Source organism: Pteropus alecto, unplaced genomic scaffold, assembly GCF_000325575.1.
Source record: "Pteropus alecto unplaced genomic scaffold, ASM32557v1 scaffold131, whole genome shotgun sequence".
Classification (NCBI taxonomy): domain Eukaryota; kingdom Metazoa; phylum Chordata; class Mammalia; order Chiroptera; family Pteropodidae; genus Pteropus; species Pteropus alecto.
This window is the reverse complement of record NW_006434709.1, coordinates 18,244,231-18,258,643: the sequence shown is the minus strand read 5'-3', so window position 1 is coordinate 18,258,643 and position 14,413 is coordinate 18,244,231. Positions and strand designations below refer to the sequence as shown.

Below are 14,413 nucleotides of genomic sequence, written 5' to 3'. Positions count from 1 at the left end.
TTTTAAATCACAAAAAATTGTGATTTAATCTTAGATCTTACGCATTTTCTCCTTTGGCAGACTCTTCCTAAACTGAATAGTATTAGCAAAGAAAACAAGGTAAAATAGTTTGGGGGGGGGTTGTACAAATTAGTCATATTTGTGACTAAGCTCTATAAAAAGCGAAATTAAATTTTTGTAAGTACATTTGTCGTATCTCTGTTTTTCAGTGGCTCTTTATCACCTCACTACTTAAGTTCTGTACTCACACAGAACCAGGTGCGAACCCTCAAAGGTATGTATAAGATCAGTATTTCAATCATAAAAATGGTAAAAAAATTAGGATTAAAAAACTTTTCTAATTATAAAGTAATTACACGTTTATTGCAAAAAATTTGGAACATAAAAACACATAAAAGAAAAACTAAAACTTACCCTTTACTGTTAACCTTTTGATATAATTGCTTTAGTCCTTTTTATGGCTTATACATGAGTAGATTAAGTTTGCATGCATGCAGACACACACATATGCTTTTTCTCCAAATACTGAGCTCATACTGTATATACTGTTTTATATCCCATTTTTTATTTCCTTAATGTGTATTCTCCTTTGAAAATAGGAAAATATTCATCAGTAATATTGAGTTATCTTTTCAGGTACAACTTAGGCTAGACTAAGAGATTGGCAAACTATGGTCCATAGGCCATATCTGGCCTGCCACCTGTTTTTATATGGCCTGTAAATTAGGGATGATTTTACATTTGTGAGTGGTTGAAAAAAATAAAAATAATATTTCAAGGCTTGTGAAAATTTGCTACAACAGCAGAGTTAAGTAGCTGCAACAGAGACCTCTGTATTGTATCCTTGATTTTACCTCTCGGTCTACAAAACCTAAAATATTTACTTACTGACCCTTTACAGAAGAAGTTTGCTAACCCCTGTATTAGAATGTAATTTAGAATATTTCTTTTATTGTTTATTTAAGTGTAAAAAACTTTAAGAAGACAATACGTTAACTTTTAAAATTTTGTAGACTTCTTTTTGAAAGTATTTCAAAATTCTGAATTAGTGTTTTTTTCTCCTACTCATAATTAATATTATAGATTAGTAATGTATTCACATAAAGATTTCTAGCATTGTTGCTTTGGCATCTAGAGACATTTCTATAACCTTTAAAAATAGAAATGCTTAGAACAAAAACCTTTCTGTGTATCAGAGACATTTTGGCTCTTTGGAACTACCCTAAGCTGAGCATAGGAAGCAGTGTAATGATGGTCTGTAACAATAAAGGAGAGAAGAATGTGAAAAAGCTTAAGAGAACTCTACAAAGAAGTTAAGTGGCTATGGAGTCTACTTCACACATGTTCAGTCTTAACTATAATGTAAGGTATCCATTTTCCTCATACCTAATGGGTAAATGTGGTTTCTCTTTACATTTAGGTATTGCTGAAATTTTCTTTATTTTTTTATTACCTCATTAATTTGTTATCCTTAATCTTTCAAGATCGGTTCATGCGCACATTTTGAGAATGTTTTCTTTGTGAATTTTGGGATTTATTTAGAATCTTATCATATTCTTGTTCTATTTCATCTAAGTTCTGCTTCCTTTGGGGAGCAGACACTTTCACAAGTTTCTCCTTCTGGTTTCAGTCACAATTTTTCATAACTAGAGCGTAGGTACTTCTCTTTCATCTAATGACTTATACATATTACGCATCATGTCCCCAGTGCTGCTAACACCTTACATCCCTCCTATATCTCTATACTCATAAGTCTTAGACCTATTCCCCTAGTAATAATTAACTTGGTGGTGAGAGTAGTTGGTATTCTGGGTTAAAACAAATGCAGGTCTGACTTGGAGTGGAATACAAAATTCTCATGAGTTTTAAGAGAAAAACATAAGACTTAAGGAAATTTATATTTAAATCAGGTTGCATTAGGGCATATTCATAGACTTTCGAGGAAATTTGCTTTTTCTTCTCTCTTGATACTACTTCTAGGGAAAAGTTTGAAAAAATACAACACTAAATGGATTAAACACTTAACCTATTTATTCTACGAACAACTGCTGAGTTCTTACATGGTGCCAGGCACTATAGTGGGTGCTTTGGGATATGCAGAAATGAAAGACCCAGGCCCCTGATCTCAGAAAATATATAGTTTAATTGAAGAAATTTGGCTAGAATTATGCAGAGTACACTGGGCGAGCGTGAGAGGGTGGTGGGAGGGGATGTGAGTGGCACATTAAGCTTAGAGGTAAGTCAAGAAAGGCCTTTAAGAGAAGAAAGTGTGATGGTTGAGCTGGACCTCAAAAGGTGGAAGGATACTTAACCTTGGGTAGAGGTTTGATGGAAGGTAGTTGCTAGGAACCACAAGTTGATGATAATCAGGTATTCTTGATTACCAAATGGTATGGGTCATTTCTCTAAAGCATATTTTAATAAAGTTATACTTTTCATCAGCGTTAATTGGCAAGACATTGTGGGAAGCATACTTACAAATGTTCTAAACCAAGCAAATCAGAGGTAGATAAAATCCTTTTGCAAAGAAGTTTTTGGTTCCATAAAGTTAATTCCATGGGGAGAGTCTAAATTAATTAAGCTATAATAAATTTTCAACAAGAAATAAATGTGTTTAAGGAATACTATCATTCTGTTATAGAAACAGTACCTAATTTTGTCATCACTTTAAATATTTGGAAACTAAGAAAAGAAATGGTGTTCATACAGCTTTCTTGTATTGTCAGGATAAGCCTCTTATCTGTTTTCTTTAGTTTTAGGTGTAGTTTTCAGAAATGTGACTCCTTAAATTGTAGTGGAAGTTTACTACAAGTTAAAGATATACTAAATTTTTTAATAAGGTTTTATAGATGCTTCATTTATAAGATTTTAAATTTTCTGAAACTGTTTACTCATTATAATGCATTTTAGTGTTAGAGTCTCTCTCACCACCACCACCTCCTTGTATGTGTGTGTGTGTGTGTGTGTAATTGGAAATAAGAAAGATTTTTTTCTGTTAAAAGAAAAATTTTATTTTATGGAACAGCAACCTCTCACTGCTTTTGTATACTGTCATGCAAGTTGTGCCCTACACAAGGACACCTGGCTGAGACAATGAGTGGGGTCTGAAACCCAGCCCACACTTCAGTTTTCAAGCTGTGTGCCTTGATACAGGGAAGCATTCACCTGGAGACAGAGTTGCCTTTTTTCCAATTCACACAGAGATACAATATGGGCTAGTGGCTGTACCTTTTTCTCTTCAAAGACACATTAGAATACTAAACTCTATCAAATTGTTGTCAGGTCTCATTGTAAAAGACAGAAATTAGAGAAGTCTTTGTTTTATTAGCCTCTTGGCTATGATATGTGGGAATCATTGATTCAAATTCTTTTTACTTGCTGTTCTTTTAGCCTGAAATGCTTTCCCTTCAGATATTCACATGGCTTCATTCTGACCATCCTGAGGTCTTTGCTCAACCATTACCCACTCCTTGAGACCTTCCCTAACCTCTGTATTTAAAATTGAAACCACTTTTTCCAATACTCTCTATCTCCCTTCTTTCTTAATTTTTCTCCCTGGTGTTTATCACTCTCTTACTTACTGTGTTTTAATTATTTCTTTGAGTTTTGAGAGGTTGAGCATTTTCCTGTCTGTTTTCTGCTGTATTCCCGCAACGTAGAATGATGTCAGGCTCATAACAGGACACTCAGTTTATTGAATGAATAACAAATTGAAGGCCTGAGTTCTGGAGGTAGACTACTGAAGTTCAAATCCTACCTCTGTCATTCCTAGAGACCTTTCTGTGTCTGTTTTCTCATCTTTAAGATGGGAATACTAATGGTACCCATATCACAAAGTTGCGAGGATTAGATGAGTTAATAATACTTAAAACATGCCAAGATTATTGAAAGTACTCAGTGTTTGTAATTTGGTGATAATCAGCTTAATCTAAGGAAAGAAGGGCATAGATGTAATATATTTATTCTTTATGCATTAATTAAGAACCTATTGTCCCAGCTATCATGGATGATAAAGACATGGTTTCTACCCTAAGAAGCTGACAGTCTAATTGGAAAGATGATCATGTAGAGACACTGTTTTATGAGGTGACATTTTAAGGGAAAAGACCTCTAATATTATGTGCTCCTTCATAGCAACCATCTCTGATTTACTCGGGCTTATTTAAAAAGTCAATAACAGAAATATTTTCTGCCTTCACAAAGTTTACAGTCAAGTTGGGGGAAAAAAAACAAGTTAATATCTTCACAGCTTTATTATCTAAAATAACATTATAATTAAATATTGCAAGTAAAATGGAAAACTTTGGGATAGTAAAAATTTTTCAACTTTGAGATAGAAATGGGAGGTTTTATATTCATGTCTTATTTTAAACTTATCCTTTATAATCTAAAATTTTTAAATACTTTTTAACTTTTCCTTCACATTTTGGATTATACCATTTTACTTTTATTCAATGACAATTATTTGGACTAATAGAGCACCATATTGGAGAGGAAATTTCAGTGTAAAAGTAAATACAAGAGCATAAAGATCCTATCTGGAATAGAACCTACTGACGTTACCAGTCTTTTAAAGCCCGTTTTTCTTATGGACTATCCATAATTATGTTTGATCTCTTGAGTATTATATAAATCTGTAGTACTTACAGGCTCAAATAAAATTATAATGAAAGATGTTAGTACTGATATTTTTGTGCCAGCAATAATTATTCATTTAGCTTTTGTAGACTCACATGATCTAGACTGATCAATTACATATATTTTTTATCTCCTGTAACTAGCATGTAATTAATGCAGTACTTTCTAACTGCAGATATATATAGGTAAAAATATTTTTTAAATGCTAAAAAGGTTTTAGCATTTTTATGCTAAAAAAGTAATAATGCCTTAATGCACATTCTTAGGTAATTTTTGTCTGTTTAGGGGCAAACCTTATTGAAATGCAGTTCATGTTTTTATTTTCATTGTGAATAATTAAAGAGAACTTTTATTATCTCTAGTACCTCTCAATTCTCCTTTACACAGTACTATTCACAAAACTGTTCATAATTTTAAGTGAACAAATACAGATTGCAAAACAATGTATGCCTCATTTTGTTTAATATATTTTTTCTTTGCAAAACCGTATGATAAAAAACATTAATATTGTCACTCTTTTTCCTTTTTAAGAATCTGATATTGATGCTGCCACTGCAATGATGCTTTTAAATACTTCTATAGAACAGGGAATTCTAGAATGTAAGTAATCATGCTTTTCTTTTTAAAATACTTTTTTGCGACTGCCTTTTCAAATGTAATTTAGAATGCAAGATATTTAAATGTTACAGTAAAATTATTCTTTCTAGCTAAACTGTTGTCATCTGAATAACTTAGTTTCTTTTTTATTATATATCCATTAACTTAGTGAGCAATGGAGAAATTGAGGTTAATGCTATCAATGTTACATTGACCAAGAAATGAAGAAATAAATAGCATATTTAGAAATAGCATATTTAGAAGATTTAAAAATAAAAATGAAAGCTATAAATAAGAAAAATAAGAAAGTATAATCTTGGAATAGGAAAAACCTTCTTTAAAATACAACCTGCAAAATTCATGAAAGAAATGATGGGTAAATTAAACACCAAAATTTTTAGTGTTCACTTGAAACTAAATAAATAAATTTATTTAAAAAAAATTTTTTAGCATTCTGACAACAAAAGTTATCTTTAAGAAAAGTAACATAAGCAAACCCTGGCAGAACACTTTTTTTTTACTATATAAAACAAAGGATTAATTTTGAGTATATGTATTTATAAGTAAGATATAAGAAACAAGTTCAGCAAAAAAGCCAGCAAAATGTGAATAGGTGGGTTTTAGAGGAGGAAAAACGTGTGGAAAACACACATTTGAAAAGATATGCAACCTTTCTAGAAATTGAAGAAATACAATATGAAACAATATTGAGATACTCCTTTTTTGTCCATGAGGTTATGAAAAATTTAAATAATTGACACTGTTAGGTGTTAAGTATGGGAACTGAGTATTGTCATACACCGCAGGATATAAATTGGTACAACCATTTTGGAGAGCAATTTGGAAATACCAACTACAATTTTAAATGTGTATATCCTTTTACTTAATAATTCTATATCTTGGTATTTCTCCTAGAAAAATATTTGCATATTTGTGAGAAAAGGCATCTAGAAGGATTTTTCACTGCAATGTCATTTGTAGTGGTGACAAACTGATTTTTCAATGCAATGTCATTTGTAGTGGTGACAAACCTAAATATCAACAAGGAAATGGTTAGCAAACCATTGTAGTGGTACATTAAGTGTAGTGATACATTTATATTGAGGCATTCTGTGCAAACAGCTCAAAATAATTCTGTTTTCCATGGAAAGGTCAAAACATCATTAAGTAGTCTAAAATGTTTCAGATTTTAAAAAAATGTTTCAGATTAATACCTACAGAATGATATTTTCTTTCCTTAAAAAATAAAGGAAGTATAAAACATTACTAATCTGTAGCACTTACTATTCAGGAATGATATAGTAGTTTTAAATGGCTTGTTTTTGTAGTCAAATACATCTGACCTATTGGTGGAAGTTTTATTTTTCACAGGTGAGAAGCCTCTTCCTCTTAAAACAGCAATGCAGAAAAAGAGGAGTTATGGCAATGCATTTAATCATCCCAGTGCTATGCGATTACAAGAGAGTGATTCTTTAGCCACTAGCATTGATCCAAAAGAAGACCACAATTACAGTGCAAGTAGCATGGCAGCACAGCGTTGTGCGTCCAGGTCTAGTATGTCTTCCCTGTCCTCAGTGGATGAGGTATATGAATTTATCCCAAAGAGTAGCCACGTGGGAAGTGATGGCAGCGAAGGATTTCACAGTGAAGAAGATACAGACGTTGACTACGAAGATGATCCTCTTGGAGACAGTGGCTTTGCATCACAGGCTTGTGCAGATACCTCTGAAAAAGGGCGGTCAGGCAAAAAGATGCGAAAACAGTCATGTCAAGAAATCGATGAGGAGCTCAAAGAGGCAGCTGGATCTCTGCTCCACCTGGCTGGAATTCGTACATGTTTGGGTTCCCTAATAAGTACTGCAAAGACACAAAATCAAAAGCTGAGGAAAAAATAGAAATACCTATTAGTGTGAAATTATTTTAAAGTGTGGCAATACTCTTCTACATAATTCTTTACAAGGGATACTAAAGCCATATGGACTTCCTTTGTTTTAGGGTGGGGGAGGGATGTTAATTACTTGTTTATTTTAAAGTATTTTGTTTCTTTTTTAAATTTTATTAAGTAATTGCTGTTAGGATCATGCCCCACCTAAATATGATGCGAAGTCCTAAAGGCATAATTTTTGTGATAAGTGTCTCCAAGATTTAGAAATTTTTATATAAGAAAATCCCTAGTCTCTATCTTAGACTTTTAGGAAAATTCTTTTATTCTATTAATATTTCAAAATGTGTCTATTTTCTTTTTCAATCTGCAATTAACTACTGATCCAGCTAAAAATTTTGCTCATGTCTTTCTCATATACTCCTCTTCTGACACATGCAATCTATTAGGGTGATATTTGAATTCTTTTTTGTTTTTAATTTTTTTGTTGAAGTATGACAAAGCTGAATATAAATTGTAAAAGATCCTTGATGTCTCAAAATTTTCTTTTGGTTACAGAGGTAGTACAGCATTTTCTAAGATTTAGAAAAGGCAATTTTGTGGTGTAATTTCATCCAAGAGCACTCCAATTCCTATTACAATATTATCTTTGAAATTTTTTTACTTCCCAGATATTGCACAGCATTTACTGGGGCCTTTTATTCTTTCCTAGAGTGCTTTGCAACCACCATTTAAATATTAGCCACTAGCTGTCTTTGTTGAATTGAAACTATCCAATGAGAGGATATAGCCATAGAGTGTGTTATGGAGTTTTGACACACTTTTGCAATGAGCATCTTTCATTTGCTTAAGTGTTCTACATTCTGAGAATCTTGTAGTAGGAATGGAGTATAAAGTAACCCTTTTGAATACTTATGTTGTCATGAGTAAAGGTAGATTATTTAGGAAAAAACTTCTTTTCAAGCTTTATATGAATTAAATTTGTATGTATATCCAATTAAATTTAAAAGGATGTAACAAAATTAGGGACAAAATACCTTTATAGATTTCAAAATTTATATAAAATTAAATCTTATATAATTCACCCTTTTGAGGTGTCAGTGTAATACCTATTATGTGCTATCAACCCATGCTAAAAGATTTTATATTACAGTTCTAAACGTGATTGACTAAGGCATTTAAGTATTCAAACAAACCTACCTGCGTGTATGAGACATTTTTTCATATCATTTGTATAGTTTGACTATATTACTCAGAAGGAATACAGGATACTAATAAAATTAAATTTATTCATTATATTTTTTTTACAATGGCAGAAGCAACTTTTTGTAAGTTCAGTCTTATGCTCTCTCCTGTTTCAGAGACAATGACCCTGTTTTCATTTTCTGATAATTTCATATATGTATACATACATACACACACACATAGGCTCATGATTTTGATTTGTTACTTTCAGCTATTTCTATGACTATAAAGCATTTACTTGGATTTTTTTAAAGAGAAATATTTTAACTTCTAAATTTTATTAGGGCAAAACTGTCAAATGAGAAGCATAATGAAAACATCTTTTTCAATTGGCAAGACGTTAAGCCAGGGATAACATTAATATTATCTGTCCTATTTCTATGTTAATTGTAATTGAACCTGGATAGCCACACTAATAGAATTGGTGCTATCGAAATTTGGTAATTTTTAAATTTGTCAGTAACGAAAAATAGTCCTTAACCACGCAGGATGAGGCATTTGGATTTTTTTTTTTTTCTGTATGTGTCACATCTACTACAGAAAGTGGCCAACCCAAGTTAACACCTTTTGCTGTAGACAATGAATATAACACCAAAAATTGCTTTACCACAGTATAAAATAGTACACAGAATAAAATAATACACAGATTTTTATAAAAATCATTTTAGTAACAATATTTTTAAGCTATTTACTAGGGCCCTCTGGATAGAACTTAGTAGCAATGTTTCAATGATCTGGTTCCAGTTTATTTTGCTCTACTGAAATTCTGTACTACAAATGTTCTCTCTGGTTCCTGTCCATTAGATCATTATTCTTTGTAAGGAAAGGAAGATGATCTCAGATAAGGAGGGAGAGTTGTCCCCAATTCTAATAGGGATCTTCAAAATTATTTTGTCTTAACATAAATAACAGTAGCTCTTTAAACTTGATTTTCTCTCCCTCTTCGTGTACTCCTCCCACAAATTTAAAAGTTTAGGTTATATTCATCACTAGCAAGGGCAATAAAAACTTTTGCACTGAAAGCTAACAGTAAGAAGTTACACATATTTTACACTTAATTCTTGTACAGAATTCAGTGCTTCACTTTCTATTTGCTGATTTACCAACACAGCTATTTTCAAGGGGAGGAACCATTTTAATTACGGCCCCCCATATTCCATAGTCATTATGATATCATTTCTCAGGTGTATTGAGATAAAAACATGGCTAATAACCACCCAATTAAGGAAAGTCATTTCAAGTCCTATGGACTGGAAATTGTGTCTCCAATAGTATATTACTAACAAATTTTACTGTAATAAAAACAAGTTGGCAATCCTGGAGAAGTTATATATTTTCCAACATTTTAAAACTGTGATTTAAGCAAACCTATAATTTGCCTTACATCGACATAAATCGTTACAACCAATTCCAGTTTATAAATAGATCCCTAGTAAAAATTTTGCCTCAAAAAAATCTTCATCTTTCACATCCCAAATAGAATCAGTGTTTCCTGAATACTATATATTTTTGAAATATATTTGTGCAATATATTACTAAATTAGTTAAATTTTATTTTACTCTTCAAATTCAGAGAAAGAAAATATTACTCATATTCATGCAAAAGCTAATTATTGGTGGATCACTTTCTTTTTTTCCACCTTTGAGCCTTTCCTGTTCTCCTTGCCAGCATGACTTCTCTTAGAATTCTTTGTATATAGTAAAGTTTAGAATATATATTTTTTTTCTTTCGCTACTTTCTGAGGCATTATGTAAAGGGTTGATCAGTTAAATCTATGTTAGCGCAAATTCAAAGCTAGAGAAAGTGTTAAAGAGGGAATGTGTGTGTCTTGGTAGACCAGGAGGCCTTTCCCAGCAATTTAAGCAACAGATGTGAATGCTTCACAAATCTATAAGACTATTGTCTTAAATACTACAGTAACTCAACTACCTTTTGTGAAGACCATAGCATTTAAATAAGAAACTTTGAGGCTTTCTGGTTTACATATATTTTTTAGTTTTTGTTAGTTTGAAATGTGTAAGCTTTGATTTAAACAAAGTTTACTTCATTATGTTAATGATGTAGTCAAAATATTTATTGAAAAACAAAGTAGAGTATTTTAATGTATACCTGCCTTTATTTTCTTAAAGCATATTTTTTTGCATCTAACTGCCAGTGCCATTGTCAAAATTTGTTTTTAAACTGTTGTACGTTTCTTTATTAAACTAAGTGCTTAATTTTAAAGTATGATGTTACCATCATAATAATGTATAAAAATGTATAATTGCCAATTCATTGTAACTGTTATTTATTTTTAACGAAAGTGTAAGAATGCTGTCCGATTCAAGAAATTTGAATTAAACTGTTTCCTTATCCTCTTTTCTAATGTAGCATAAAAATTTCCCCTGAGTTTGAGTTTTAACTGCCAGTAGATGACCAGTCCAAGTGTACCACTTCTCAGTTGCCAGTCATTGCTCATATTAAAAACAACTTAACAAATGTTTAGTTTTTGTATCTAATCTCTGATTATTAAAGTGTTTATAAAGTTTATTTTTACCAAAGAGATGCAATTCATTATGATAAAGTATTGCAGAATAAAGCTTGTTTTATAACATTTTTGTGCTTTCTCTGTTCTTTGGGGGTGGATAGTGTAGACATGGGTGACTCATACTCCTATACACACATACACTTTCCATTTTAATGTTATCAAGTTGGAGACATACAAATGAAAAATGAAGTGTCAATTTCAGAATTTTTTAAAATAAAAAATGGAATAAGAAATAAGGACAGATTCTACAGATATTAAAAGGATAATAAAAGAATATTATTAAGTACTTTATGCCAATAAATTCAGCAACTTAGATGAAATGAACACATTTTTTAAAGACAAATTGCCAAATATAAACCAAGAAGTAGAAATCTGAATAATCTAGTGCCAATTTTTAATTGAATTAATAATTATTAGTAATTTAAAACCTTCCAACAAGATGAAACCTATGAAAATTGGTAAGTTGGACATCATTAAAATTAAAAATTTCTGCTCTCTGAAAGTTAAGAGAATAAGACAATAAGCCACAGTCTGAGAGAAAATACTTGCAGAACACCAAAAAAGATTAGTTCCAAAAGTATACAAAAAACAAAATTCAACAATAAGAAAACAAACAATACAAATTTAAAAATGGGCAAAATATCTCAATAAACACTAAAGAAGATAAACAGATTGTAAACAAGCATTATGCAAAAGATGCTCAACATATGTTATTAGAGAAATGTAAATTTTAAAAACAATGAGATACCACTACATACCCATTAAAAGGCTAAAATCCACGAACACTGACAACAAATATTAGCAAGAATGTGGATCAACAGATACTCTCGTTCATTTGCTGTATGGAATAGAAAATGGTACACAGCCTCTTTAGAAGTCAGATTTGCAGTTTCTTACAATACTAAACATGCTTTTATTCTATCACCCAACAATCATACTCCATGATATTTACAGACGTTTTATTTGTAATTGCCAAAACTTGGAAACAACAAAGATGTCCTTCAATATGTGAATGGATTAAAAAAAACTAACATCCATACAATGGAATATCATTCAGCCAAAAAAAGAAATGAGCTATTGACATTTCTTCATGGGCGATATACAAATGTACAACAAGCATCTGAAAAGATGCTTAACATCACCAATAATGATAAAAGGAAATTAAAATCACAATAAGATACCACCTCACACAAGGAAGTGGAAAAATTGGAACCCTTGTGCACTGTTGGTGAAAATGTAAAATGGTGCAGCTGCAATGGAAAGTATATGGAAGTTCCTAAAGAAATTAAAACTAAAATTACCATATGATCCAGCAATTATCTTTCTGGGTATATACCCAAAAGAATTGAAAACAGGATCTCAAAGAGATCTTTGTACACTCCTGTTCATTGCAGCATTATTCACAATAGCAAAAAAGAGCACTTCAAGCATCCATTGACAGGTAAATGAATAAACAAAATGTGGTATACATAACACTGAAATATTCAGTCTTAAAAAAGGAAGGAAATTTTGACTCATACTACAACTCAGATGAACCTTGAGGATATTATGCTAAGTGAAATAAGGCAGCCACAAAAAGATGAATGGTGTAAGATTCCACTTATATGAGGTACCTAGAGTAGTCTAACTGATAGAGACAAAGTGAAAGGGTGGTTGCCAGAGGCTGGGGGAAGGGGAAAATGGGGAGTTGTTTAATGAGCATGAAGTCTGAGTTTTGCAAGATGAAGAGTTCTGGAGATTGGTTACATAACAACGCGAATGTACTTAACGCTACTGAACTGTACACTTAAAAATGATTAAAATGATAAATTTTACGTGTATTTTGCCACAGGAGGGAGGGAGGGAGGGAGGAAGGAAGGAAGGAAGGAAGGAAGGAAAGAAGGAAGGAAGGAAAAATAAAGGATATATCAAGCCACAAAAAGACATGAGAGAAACTTAAATGCATATTGCTAAGTGAAAGAAGCCAATCTGAAAAAAGTGGAATTTTTAGGGCTGTGAAATTACTCTGCTATTATAATGGTGAATACATGTCACTATACGTTTGTCAAAACCCATAGGATGTACAAGACAAAGAGGGACCCATAATGTAAACTATATTTTAGTTAATAATAATGCATTAATATTGGCTCATCAATTGTAATAAGTACACCACACTAATGTAAGATGTTTATAATAAGAGATACTTGGGGTGTGGGGAATAGGGCTCGAAGAGAGTATGTGAGAACTCTGCTTTTTGTAACCTAAAACTGCTCTAAAATAATAAAGTCTATTAAAAATAAAGCAAAAACAAAAACAAAAAAAATGTTGCAACTGAAAGAGCTCCCAATAGCCAAAGCTGGAACAATTTGAGTAACAAAACAAACTAAATGGTATTGGATTATAACCCAAAATATAAAATAAATAGCCATGAGTTCACATCGATATAAATAATGATTGGATAAATTAAATGGAGGAAAAGAGACAAATTTCGCATGCAGAAGAATTCCAAATAAATTATGTAAATACCCCACTCTAAAGGAAAAGGTAGGGGCTTCATGTAATGACTTCCTGCCAAGGAGTATAGTATGGAGGTGGGGCAAGGGTTGGGGAGGTAATTTCACAGTGGAGAAGGCTGACAGACACTACTTTAGCCTGGTGACTGGTCAATATCAACAGTCATAAATCTGTTTCCTTGTATTTGCCTGCTCTAGATACCTCATATAAGTAGAATCATACGATAATTGTCCTTTTGTGCCTGTTTCATTTTACTTAATGTTCTCAAGGTTCATCCATGTGATGGTATGTATCAGAATTCCATTCCTTTTTTAATATGAATAATATATATTGTGTGTATATATATGTATACATACCATAATACATACCATATTTTGTTTACTCAATCTGTTGATGAACATTTGGGTTGTTTCTACCTTTTGGCTCTTGCGAATAATGCTGCTATGCGAATTGGTGTACAAGTATCTGTTTAAATTCCTGCTTTCAATTCTTTTGGGTGTATACCTAGAAGTAAAATTGTTGGATGACATGATAATTCTATGTTTAACTTTTTTGAGGAACTTGTTTTCCACAAGTGCTGCACCCTTTTACATTCCCACCAGCAATGCACAAATGTTCCAGTTTCTCCAGATCATCCCCAATACTTGTTTTCTTTCTTTCTTTCTTCCTTTCTTTCTTTTTTTATAATAGTCATCCTAATGGAGGTGAAGTAAGGGGTCTCACATTTTTGTGTGTCTTGAAAACAGAGGCACTGACAATCTTCCAGACTTATTTTCAAGGATGTTTATATAGTGAACAACCATAGAAGACAGTTGTTTCCCTCCAGAGCAAACAGGTTCATTTGATGTCTAGTGTAATAAAGATAATGGCTCCCTCTAGGGCAAAGGTCAGACATATTTGCTTGCACCTTGTTCATGTTGTTGTTTACAGTATTAAATCTCTTAATAGGTAAAGTAAATATAAAACCAAATCTTGATCAATTTATAGCACAATTGATTTCAGAACACCATAATTTACTGCTACCAAGCAA

General features: G+C 32.0%; 1 protein-coding gene across 7 annotated transcripts in view; it reads left to right on the top strand.

The window, feature by feature from the left end:
* Positions 1 to 10,956, top strand: part of FOXN2 (forkhead box N2) — a 55,572-nt gene extending 44,616 nt beyond the window's left edge. For all 7 annotated transcript variants that reach the window (XM_006909610.3, XM_015587613.2, XM_015587615.2 and 4 more), the window contains 3 exons: positions 210 to 274; positions 5,170 to 5,238; positions 6,607 to 10,956. In XM_006909610.3, the coding sequence (XP_006909672.1) occupies positions 210 to 274; positions 5,170 to 5,238; positions 6,607 to 7,130 (658 nt within the window). In that variant the 3' untranslated portion in view covers positions 7,131 to 10,956. The remainder of the gene's footprint in view (positions 1 to 209; positions 275 to 5,169; positions 5,239 to 6,606) is intronic.
* Positions 10,957 to 14,413: the final 3,457 nt, after the last annotated feature.